Source organism: Pantherophis guttatus, chromosome 8 (assembly GCF_059756535.1).
Source record: "Pantherophis guttatus breed Tessera chromosome 8, ASM5975653v1, whole genome shotgun sequence".
NCBI classification, from domain to species: Eukaryota; Metazoa; Chordata; class Lepidosauria; order Squamata; family Colubridae; genus Pantherophis; species Pantherophis guttatus.
The window spans coordinates 80,621,031-80,632,623 of NC_142070.1; the positions used below are offsets into that span (position 1 = coordinate 80,621,031).

General features: G+C 45.7%; 1 protein-coding gene across 3 annotated transcripts; it reads right to left on the reverse strand.

Annotated features, from left to right (window-relative positions):
* Window positions 1-200: 200 nt before the first annotated feature.
* Window positions 201-10,842, reverse strand: GNPDA2 (glucosamine-6-phosphate deaminase 2). 3 transcript variants are annotated; one of them, XM_087875497.1, is made up of 8 exons: window positions 10,709-10,823; window positions 8,191-8,704; window positions 6,607-6,771; window positions 5,986-6,087; window positions 4,099-4,281; window positions 3,427-3,611; window positions 2,694-2,868; window positions 201-2,083 (listed from the first exon to the last, which is right to left on the reverse strand). In XM_087875497.1, exons 3-8 carry the CDS (start codon window positions 6,728-6,730, stop codon window positions 2,022-2,024), a joined length of 831 nt encoding a protein of 276 aa, XP_087731623.1. In that variant the 5' UTR covers window positions 6,731-6,771; window positions 8,191-8,704; window positions 10,709-10,823; the 3' UTR covers window positions 201-2,021. The 3 variants fall into 3 exon arrangements, with proteins under 3 accessions (XP_087731623.1, XP_034260932.3, XP_087731624.1); XM_034405041.3 differs by lacking the exon at window positions 8,191-8,704 and having other exon boundaries at window positions 10,709-10,842; XM_087875498.1 differs by lacking the exons at window positions 8,191-8,704; window positions 10,709-10,823 and adding an exon at window positions 10,565-10,585.
* Window positions 10,843-11,593: the final 751 nt, after the last annotated feature.

Genomic DNA, 11,593 nt, shown 5'->3' on the forward strand with positions numbered 1-11,593 from the left:
AAAGATCAAGAATAAGACTTTCACCCAAAGCCCTCCAGAAATTGGGAGGCTGAATCCTCCGCGGTTTCTTCAGCCTTATCCCAAAGGCGAGAAACCAAATCCAGAAAACTCCCGTCAACAGCGAAGGAGGGAATCCCCTCCAGAAAGTTCCCATTTTTCTTTAAATCCACAAAACGCTTGAAAAACGCAGGACAACCATAGGCGAGAATAATATGCCTCTTTACTTTTTGCTAAATTCATAAGGAGCATGGGTTTAGGAGATTTTAACAGTTGCACTAGCGTTCAAAATATACACATTTCATTGCCCATTTCTGGCAAGAATAACATTGCAAAATGTTCAAATGTTCTCTAACGCACCCCTCCCCATCCTTCATATGAGTGTTGTGGCAGAAATAAATATCCATTTAAGATATATTTAAGATGGAAAGAAAAGAGAGAAAGAAGGAAAGAGGAGGGGAGGAGAGGGAGGGAGGGAGAAAAAGTGTCAGCACTTCAAACTACATTCGTTCCAGTGCTGACATGAGGAGAAGAGGGGGCAGCTGGCAAGAGGACGCTTGACTTTTCACCTACTTATTTTCCCTGAAGATAATATCCCCTAGGAGATGGGTTGGGAGGGAGGACATTCCTGGGAGCTGAAGTAGTAGATATGGGGAGAGTGATTTGGAAGATGGCCAATGAGACGCAGAGAATTGGGGAACGGAAAGAGAAGGTTTGGGGTCAGGAAGTCAGTGTTGGGTACAACATAATTGGGGACAGATTGTCGTGCTTAATAAATGAAAGATTTCATCAAAGACTATTTGTTTGGAAATGCAATTTATTTGAGACGCCATCGAAACCTGACAAAAAGAAAGGGAGGGGAAAAGTGAAAGAGAAAGAAAAAGTGGAGGAAGGGAGGGAGAAAAAAGGGGGAAAATGAAAGGGAGGGAGGGAGAAAAAAAGAGGGGGAAAGTGAAAGAGAAAGGGAAGGGAGGGAGGAAAAGGGGAAAAGGGAGATAAAGGAAAGGGAGAGGAAGGAAGGAAAAGACAAGGGAGAAAGGAAAGGAAGAAAAAAGGAAAAAAGGGAGGAAAGGAAGGAAAAGAAGGGAGAGAAAAGAAAAAAAAAGATGAGAAAGAAGAAAAGGATGGATGGATGGATGGATGGATGGATGGATGGATGGATGGATGGATGGAGCAGAACACAGGCTGTCTCTTCAGAAACTTGCCAAAAAAGTACGATTGCTTACAAGACAGATACTCCGCTCATACTCTTCCCTCACCCTATTCCCAGGGAGGATGGGGTAGGTTTGAAGTCAACGAATTGCTGAGACGTGGGTGTAAAAACATCTGATTGTAAAGTCTCTGCTTCTCCGTTACAATCCAGAGGCCAAGATCTAAAGCAGCAAAGAAGTGTTCCTATTCCAGTCACCGAGGCAGAAAAAAAGTCCAGATGGCCATAATAAGGTTATTGAAGCCCCCCTTCCAAAGCCCCCTTCCCGCGTAATAATAATAAAAAAGATGGAAGGGAAATCTACTGGTGCAGCTCAGTGGTGGGTTGCTACCGGTTTGGCCCGGTTCGGGTGAATCGGTAGCGGCAGGAGGCTCCACCCACCCACCCGGACGCTTTGGCTCATGCACACAATCATCGCGCGCAAGTGCATGTGTGCCAACGAGCGAACCGGTAGCGACGGGTATTGAAACCGGCCCCTGGTGTAGCTTTCCTCGGGGTCTTTTTATATATATATATATACTCCAGAGACCCCCTGGCAGTTGGTTTGAGCTTCACCTCTTTCCCCTGACCGGTTGCATCGTTTCGGACCCTGTAAATATGCAAAAGTGGGGGGGGGAGACAAAAAAAGGCTTTCGACAGCATTAAAAGGAATGTTACAGACGCATTTTGGACCGCGAAGAAAACGAACCACAAACCCGGGTTTCAAAAGCTGCTCGGTTTTAGCCAATGTTCACCAGTGTGTCTAGCAGTAGGGGGGTCCCCAAAACACACTGCCAGGTTCCACCCCGCAATGACGCCGGTGTGATTCTGTCCATCAATTTTGCTCTTTCATGCTACGTAGAGGTTCCACCAGCTTGTTGTGCACGTGCATTAAACCTTGAAGATTAAAAAAAAAACACACACAAATCTGCATTGGTCATATTGCTAGTTAACATCACATTCCGTTCGTAATACAGGTAAATCCTCAATTTAGGCCCGTTTTTCTTTCTCACCTGGCTCTAGATCCTCTCTATGCATCTAGGGAGGGCAAAAACAGCCTTCCCCACTCCCTCGGAGGCCTGAAACGGCCCATTTTCCAACTCCTGGTGGGACAGGAAGTGACATTTTTTGCTGTCCCCACCCTCCAAAGCCTCTCTAGGAGACTCTGAAATACTGTCAACCCTAGTTCTTCTTTCCTCTAGATCCGTGATGACGAACCTATGACACGCATGCCACAGTTTGCGTACAGAGTCCTCTCTGCAGACAGCCGAGTCGTCACCCAGCTCAACTCCACCGCGCATGCGTGTCTTCCACCGGCCAGCTGATTTTTGGGATTGGGGGCAGGGCGCAAGTGGGAGACGCGCACACATGCGCGGGGCGGGGGGAGTACGGGGGGTACAGCACACACACACACACACCCGTAGCCCGTTTTTGGTCCCAGGAGGCTGCAAGTGTTTCAAGTAGTTTTAATCAAAATGCCCAGTTCCTCCACGAGGATGAAGCTCACCTTTAAAATACTTCACCGTTTTAACTCGGAGTTCTAAAGTGGCGTCTTCGTCGCACACGAAGATAGTGTGGGGGTGTTGCTGGAAGGCGGAAACGGTCCACATGTGGTTGACCCCTTCTTCGATTGCCTTGTATAAGGCGAAGGCTTTGTGTGCCCCCGTGATCAGGATCATGACCTGGGAGACCAAGCGTGAATGGAGTACAGTCAAGCTAGCACCTATGAAAGCAGCCCCCTCCATTGCCTCAGAAGATATACTGCACTACGGATGTCCCACCGTGGCAATTTTTAAGACCTGTGGACTTCCAACTCCCAGAATTCTGGGAATTGAAGTCCACAAGTCACAAAGGGGCCATCTTGTTCCCCACCTCCGACATAAAGATTTACTCATGGACATTTGTAATACACTAGAGTGGTGGGGTGGCCTAGAGGGCGGAGCTCTCGCCTCACAATCAGGAGGCTGCGAGTTCGATCCTAGGTAGAGGCAGATATTTCTCTCTCTGGGCACAATGGGAATATATCTGCCGAACAAAACTCCACACTGGCAACAGGAAAAGCATCCGGCCATTAAAACACTCTGCTAGCTCCATTCAGTTGCCCAGACTCCACCTCGGTAAGAGATTATGGGGTCATTAAAAGATTTGTAGTACACTAATTCTAAAGGAAGTGATTTATATAGCACTCCAGTTTTCAGATACATTTTAAAAAATGCAAGTATAAAGATGTATGTTCTTACTTCCCGGGCGTCCATGACCGTTCCCACGCCAACTGTTAAAGCCATAGTTGGAACTTTAGATAAATTGCCATCAAAGTATTTGGCATTCGCCAGAATGGTGTCCATAGCCAGCGTTTTCAATCTTGTTCTCGACACCAAACTGGATCCGGGTTCGTTGAAAGCGATATGACCGTCTGGGCCAATGCCTTGGAAAGACCACAAACGACAAAAACCACACTCTTGGCCGTGAACACTTTGATACAGGGAGTCCTCGACTTACGACCACAACGGAGCCCAAAATGTAGGTCGCTAAGGGAGACATTTAAGTGAGTTTTGCCCCATTTTACGACCTTCCTTGCCGCCGTTGTTAAGTGAACTGCTGTGGTTGATAAGTTAGTAACCCACTTAGTCTCACTTAGCAACAGAGATTTTGGGCTCCATTGCGATCGTAATTCTACCTGTATTCACAGCCTACAAAGTTGATGGCGCAACTCAACTTTATAAATTTGTTCTGAGTCATCTGCTGAACAAAACTCCGTATCGGTGACAGGAAGGGCAGTCGGCCAGTAAAACACTCTGCTAGCGCCATTCAGTTGCCCAGACTCCACCCCGCAAGAGATTATGGGGTCGTTAAAAGAGGATAATGATGACTGACGGTTTCCGTTTTTGCTTCATCGCCCAAAAAAACCTCACCTCCAACAAACAGCTCTATCCCTCCAGCTTCTTCTATTTTCTTTTCAAAGGCGTCACACTCGGCTTTCAGATCCGGCGCGTTCCCATCGAGAATATGAGCGTTGTTTGGATCTATATCAATATGCTTAAAAAAGTTATTCCACATATAAGAATGGTAGCTCTCTGGATGACTCCTCGGAAGCCCTGCAACCAAAGCAGAGCGGTTTTAATTCCAGGATCTCAAAAGAAAATTGGAAAGGAGATGAAATGGATTGAAGCGTGCAACTCTGTCCAATGTTGAATTAACACCTGTATTTTGGGGGAGGATTTGGGTTTGGCTAGTCTAGGGAACGTGGTGGTTCAGTGACTAAGACGCTGTGTTTGTCGATCGAAAGGTCGGCAGTTCAGCGGTTCGAGTGCCGCGTAACGGGGTGAGCTCCCGTTCCTTGTCCCAGCTTCTGCCAACTTAGCAGTTCGAAAGCACATTAAAAAAAATGCAAGTAGAAAAATAGGGACCACCTTTGGTGGGAAGGGAACAGCGTTCCGTGTGCCTTTGGCGTTGAGTCATGCCGGCCACATGACCACGGAGAACGTCTTCGGACAGCGCTGGCTCTTCGGCTTTGAAACGGAGATGAGCACCGCCCACTAGAGTCGGGAACGATCAGCACATATGTGCGAGGGGAACTTTTACCTTTACCTTAGTCTAAGGCAGGAATCAGCAACCTGCAGCTCTGGAGCCACATGTGGCTCTTTTACCCCTCTGCTGCGGCTCCGTCACTCAAAATATGTGTCACAATGTGCAACATCCGCCAGCACGCAATTTATTGAGCTTTTCAACCTCCGGTAGGCCAACCATGGATAAATCCCAGAAAAGTTTCAGAAGAAAACAGAACGCTTAATTCAACTACATAAGCTAGTTTTGTGGCCGCTCAAGAAATAGTCAGGCACGGGAAGGGTTTTGTGGCTCCCGGTGTTTTCTTTTCTGTGGGAAATGGATCCAAACGGCTCTTTGAGTGTTTTAAAGGTTGCAGACCCCTGATCTAGGGAAAAGAAGGACTAAGGGTGACATAATAGCAGTATTCCAGTATTTGAAAGGCTGCCACAAAAAGGAGGGTGTCAATTTATTTTCCAAAGCAAAAAATAACAATGGGTGGAAACAAATCAAGGAGAGAAGCAACCTGGAATTAAGGAGAAACTTCCTAACAGTGAGGACAATTAACCAGTGGGACTGCTTGCCTCCAGAAGTTGTGGGTACTGTTAGGAAATGAGTATTACCTTCCTTGTTGGGTTGGCAATATATTAACCATCAATATAGCTTTAAGACTGCTGTATTGCATCATACTGTGTCCTGATTGGTTAGCTCTGTAGCCAATCTCCTTAAGAGGGAGCTAGAAACATGGTTTGTTTTTCTTTGCTCTCTGATATCTCTGTATGCTACTGTTTGCAAATCCGGAAGAACTGTTTATTGTGAATGACGACGACGACTGGTAAGAAGACTTTGTTATTGGATTATCCCTGGACTGTCGTTTTGACTATCTCCTGCTTTATATGTGTATGACCTGCACTGTTTATTGGACTGTGCCTTACTATTTCCTGAAAGTAAACACAACTCAGTGTATCTGTGTGTTGGCTGTGTTTATTCGTAACTACTCTCGATCGCTTTTATGTGCACACCCTTGCTACTGAAGGGTTACTCTGCGAATTCCTTAACAGGTACTTCATCACTGGAGAGTTTTTAAGAAGAGACTGGACAGCCATCTGTCTGAAATGATATGGGGACTCCTGCTTGAGTAGGGGGTTGGATTAGAAGACCTCCAAGGTCCCCTCCAGCTCTATTCCGATTGTGATTTGTAAATCGGAGCCCCTGCCACAAATACAGACGTGCTTAAAATAACAACAACAACTTACCTACGTATTCATCCATGTTGAACGTCTTCACATATTTAAAAGAGAGGTCTCCCTTTTTGTGATAGTCTATCAGCTTCTGATAGCATCCTAAGGGTGTGCTTCCTGCATCAAGCAAAGGGTTTCATTATCTCATGCGCTAAGGAAAAATATCTTGTAATTCAAATTGCAAAAGATGAGTGTTCTGTCCCCCTTCCCCACACAGGCAAACACACAACCAGGCACGCCTGCCAAGATTTCATTAAGCAATCAGACTAGAAACCCTTTCAGGCTGGTGCCTGAATCAATGCATGATTGATTGATTGATTGATTGATTGATTGATTGATTTTTAATTTATTTTTTAAATTTCTATACCGCCCTTCTCCTTTCGGACTCAGGGCGGTGAACAGCCAAAATAAAACATTTGTACACAAAAGTTAAAATAGGTTTAAAATAATTAAATAAGGTTTGGCCCAATATTTAAAACATTTCAACATTTAATTCCTAAACTGACTCCAGATTTTACTCAAGGTGGAAAAGCACGAGCTGAGCGAAATCTAGCCACCCCAATAAACCATTAATTCCTCATTATTTACAAGAGCAAAAATATAGAACACAGAGAGACAGAGAAGAAAATGAATTACCTGTCGGTAAGCCAAGGGTGAAATATCGGCTTCGGTTAGGCTTGAACTGAACGATGCGGTTACAGATGTATTTGGCAGCCCATTCGCTCGCCAAATCGTAATTTTCTAGGATTACAAGCCTCATCCTGTTGGAAACAGCTCCCACGAAGCAACGCACAACCGAAGCTGTGGGAGAACCCGAGCAAGATGGTTATTCAAGCAAGCATCTTTTGTGCGTCCTTCTCAACAACACAATCTTGAGTGGGGCCGCACTTCGATGATGCCAGACAAAAACTGTGTTGCGCAATGGCAACGCACAAGATTTTGGAAGTTTGTCTACCCTGGAAGCTGTTCTGTCCCCGTTCCACTCACGCACCCCCACAGACGGCCCGGAGTTAATAAGCCACACGACAAAACTCTTTGATGATAAAGCTGGCAGCAACCCAGTGGCTAGCTGCCAAGTCAGACTTTACTCACACAAAACAAAGGTTAGACTGCCAGCATTCCGATAAAACAGGCAGAGTTTTCAACAATACAAGGATTAATCCAAATGCAGTCCAATAAAGCAGGCAAAGTCCAGTAACGCAGAGATCATGGATTATTTCTATTTTTTGCTCATCACAAACTGAACCGGCCACCACACCCACATTTATACCCTGTGGGGTGTGGTCCAGTGACTCAGCTAATCTCTGGCACGCCTTCCCCTCTGCTGCGCACGCTTCTCCCTGCGCCTCTGGCGAGGGTCCAGCCAGCACTTATCTCCTTCGTCACTGTCCACCTGTGGCTGCGGGGACGTGCTTGGCTCTGAGCCTATCTTTTGGCCTTCGGTGTCCTCCCGAGGCATTGCCAGAGAGGAGGGTCCTGGAGAGGGAGGCCTTGCCAACTCCTCTCCCTCACTCTCAGAGTCTGCATCTGTCGATAGCCCAGGCTCAGGCAACGGAGCCACAACAGAAGCACTTTCTGAATGGCATGGTAGAAGACCCTATACAGGTCGTCCTCAGTTTACGACGGCAATGGAGCCCAACATTTATGCCGCTAATAAGTAAAGACAGTTGTAGGAATTTTGCTCCGTTTTTACAAATTTTTCTTCCCGCCGTTAAGCAAATCGCAAGCTGCTGTTAAGTGAATCGGGCTTGCCCACTGACGTTGCTCGTCAGGCGGTCACAAAAGGAGATCCTATGACCCTGCCAGGACACGGCAACCCGTCATAAATATGAGACCGTTGCCAAGAGTCTGAATTTTGATCCCATGCTCAAGAAGGTGCTCCAATGGTCGTAAGTGTGAAAAATGGTCATGTCCCTTTTTTTTAAGGGCTCCTTGTAACTCTGTACAGTCACTAAATAAACTGTTGTAATTCAAGGACTTACTAACTTAATAACTGCAGTAAATCACTTAGCAACTACGGCAAGAAAACGCTGTAAAAATGGGACAAAATTCACTCAGCAAATGATATTCACTTAGCAACATAAATTTTGGGCTCAAGGCCCAAAAAAGAGCCTTGGTAGGATATGGATGCGGTGTGAATTTCCTTCCTCTTTTTAAAGTTCAGGAATAAATAAGCACGTTTCAAATGCTGCGGCTTCTGTTCACGGAATAGAAACATACCGGAAGGGATACAGCCTTCGAACGAGGTTCTTGTTGAAAAACACAAATATCTTGGAATCTACATCAAAAAAAAAATATGGCACCCCATGCAGGAAACGTTAATTAATCCAGTTTAACAGAGGTGGAAGGGACCTTGTGGGTCATCTAGTCTGACCCCGCCAATCAAGCAGGAGGCCCTACACCATTTCTGACCGAGGGCAGCCCAGTCTCTTCTTGAAAGCCTCCAGGGATGAAGCTCCCACAACTTCCGAAGGCAACTTCTGTTCCATGGGTTGATTGTTTCTCACTGTCGGAAAATTTCTCCTTATTTCCAGGTTGAATCTCTCCTTGATCAGTTTCCGTCCATTATTCCTTGTCTGGCCTTCGGGTGCTTTGGAAAATAGCCTGACCCCCTTCCTCCTCTCTGGGGCAGCCCCTCAAATATTGGAAGATGCTCTCCTGTCTCCCCTGGTCCTTCTCTTCACTAGACTAGCCAGGTCCAGTTCCTGCCAAGTTCATCCATTATGATGCAATCCTATGGAACAATAGCAATAGAAATCTTTATTTGTTCTGACTGTATATTAAGGCAGGCAGATTGATTCGAATCTACTGCACAACAACGATCTGCACAAGCCGGATTTTTTCTCCTGCAAGGACTCCTAAATTCACATTTTAAAAAATGGCAAATAAAGTATTTATTTATTTATTTATTTATTTATTATTGCGATTTATATGCCCGCCTTTCTCCCTAGGGACTCAAGGCGGCTTACAATATGACAAATTCCAATACAAATCACAATGAAATAAAATTAAAATTAAAAAAAATTAAAATAAAATTAAGAGCCTTGATAGTACAGGGGTTTAGTGCACCCTGTAATTAACACAGCTGCCTGCAATTTCTGCTGGTTCGAATCTCTCCAAGGCTCAAGGTTGACTCAGCCTTCCATCCTTTCTAAGGTAGGTGAAATGAGGACCCAGATTGTGGGGGCAATAAGCTGACTTTGTATAAATATACAAAAGGATGAAGGCTATTGCTTAACGCACTGTAAGCCGCCCTGAGTCTCCGGAGAAGGGCGGCATATAAATCAAATTAAAAAAAAAAAAAAATCAGCAACCCTATTAAAAACAGTTTAAAATTAGGCGATGTTATGGATTCAGGTAATGAAAATTTGGAGACTTCGGAGCGAGACTGAGCCAGAAAGCAAAGTCTTGATGCGCGACTATTGTCATTTTATTATATGGCACGATCGAGTGGGTTATTATTCCCTAAACTTTCAGATTTTTCTTCTAAGAAAAACCCACGCCGGAGTAGATTTCAATCAGCGCACCTTCTCAAGAGCCTCGTAAATTTGAATCCCAAAATCTTCTGGTTTTCTATCGCAACCTGTAAGCGTATGAAAAAATAAAGATCTAAAGATGCCTTCCAGAGTGATAATCCTGGAGGCCTCACCCCAATTCCTGCTTATTAAGAAAAAAAAGATATATGAAACGATAAAACTCATTTAGGATGAGGGATTCCAATCCACGAGTCGTTTCTGCGTTCCCAATGCACCTGGATCCTGACTGGGGATCATGGGAGTTGTAGTGCAACACTTCAGGGATGTCTATGGAGATTCTTAGTCGTCCTGGTCATAGTTGTCCTTAAGGGGTGTGTTTTTATTTTTCAAGAGGCAACTTGGACTTCCTGGTTTTTCTTTTGAAGACGTTTCACTTCTCATCCAAGAAGCTTCCTCAGTTCTGACTTGGATGGTGGGGAATGGAAGGATTTATATTCCTTGCAGACAGCTGGTCATTTGCACCCTTTTAGAGGGTCTCTGAAGCACTTGGAGGTTTATCTGTGTCCTCAGGGTCACCCAAGTGGGGCTAATGGTTCCTGTAGTCTGCAATTTTTTTCCTCTGGAAATCCGTTCCTACTCCCACGCCATTCCAAGGGTCTTCACCCCAAATTGAATAGCTAAACGCCTGTCAGTCACCCAGGACATGGTTGTCCCAAAGGTGCATTTTTTTTCAAGAGACAACTGGACCTTCTTGGGTGGTTGGTTTTTTTGAAGACGTTTCGCTTCTCATCCTAGAAGCTTCCTCAGTTCTGTAGTCTATAGCTAAACATCTATGGAGATTCTGAGTTATCATGGTTGCCCCAAAGGTGCTGTTTTTTTCCAAGAGGCAACTGGACTTTCTTGGGGTGTTTTTTTTTGAAGACGTTTCACTTCTCATCCGAGAAGCTTCCTCCGCTTCTTGACAACACTATAGGGAGGTGCCCCTTTCTTTTCTTTTTTTTTTTAGAAAGTTGCTCCAGCAAAATTCAGGTTGAGCCCAGACGTTGCTCTCTTCCAGAAGGGGAGGAGGGCAAGGCAATGGGATGTGCAATGCAAAGGAAACCCACCCACCCACTCACCAAGCCCCCCGCCAGGATTTCCAAGCTTCTCCGCCCGTCCACCGCTTGCAATAAGGATGCTTGTAAAAGCCCAGTCACGCACCCCCTCACCCCACCAAAAAAAGAAAAGAAAACCCCGCAGCCCCGCCGCCTCTCGGAGCTCACCTGCCCGGGGAATCCTGCAAGGGAGGGCGGGGCCAAGGCTTCCGGGATGAGCCCCGCCCACTTCAGCTCCCGTGGCTTTGCATCCGCCCCGGGCAGGGCGAAGGGGCTGCGCTCCGCGAGGGAGGGAAGAAAGGAGAGCCGAAGGAGGCAGCGCGCGTGTGCAGGACGGGGCGGGTCTCTAGGAGCCTTTGCCTTGGCTTTTGGGGGGCGGTTGCGGGGCTCCTTTGGGAGGGAGGGAGGGGGGAATGAGAAAGAAGGAAAGGGTAGGAAAAACAGAAGAAGGAGGGAAGGGAAAGATAGGAAGGGAAAGAAGGAAAAAAAGAGGAAGGAGGAAAAATGGAAGGGAGGAAAAGATAGGAAGAGAAAAGAAAAGGTGGGGAGGAGAAATGGAAGGAAGGAAGGAAAAGGGAAGGAGGAAAAATAGATGGAAGGAAGGAAAAGATAGGAAGAGAAAGGAAAAGAGGAGGAGGGGAAAGGAAAAGATGGGGAGGAGAAATGGAAGGAAGGAAGAAAAAGGGAAGGAAGGAAGAGGAAAATATAGGAAGGAAGGAGGAAAAATAGAAGAAAAGTAGATTAAGGAAGGAAAAGTTAAGGGGAGAGGAAGGAAAAGATAGGAAGAGAAAGGAAAAGATGGGGAGGAGAAATGGAAGGAAGGAAGGAAAAGATAGGAAGAGAAAGGAAAAGGTGAGGAGGAGAAATGGAAGGAAGGAAGGAAAAGGGAAGGAGGAAAAATAGATGGAAGGAAGGAAAAGATAGGAAGAGAAAGGAAAAGGTGGGGAGGAGAAATGGAAGGAAGGAAGGAAAAGGGAAGGAAGGGAGGGAGGAAAATATAGGAAGGGAGGAGGAAAAATAGAAGAAAAGTAAATTAAGGAAGGAAAAGTTAGG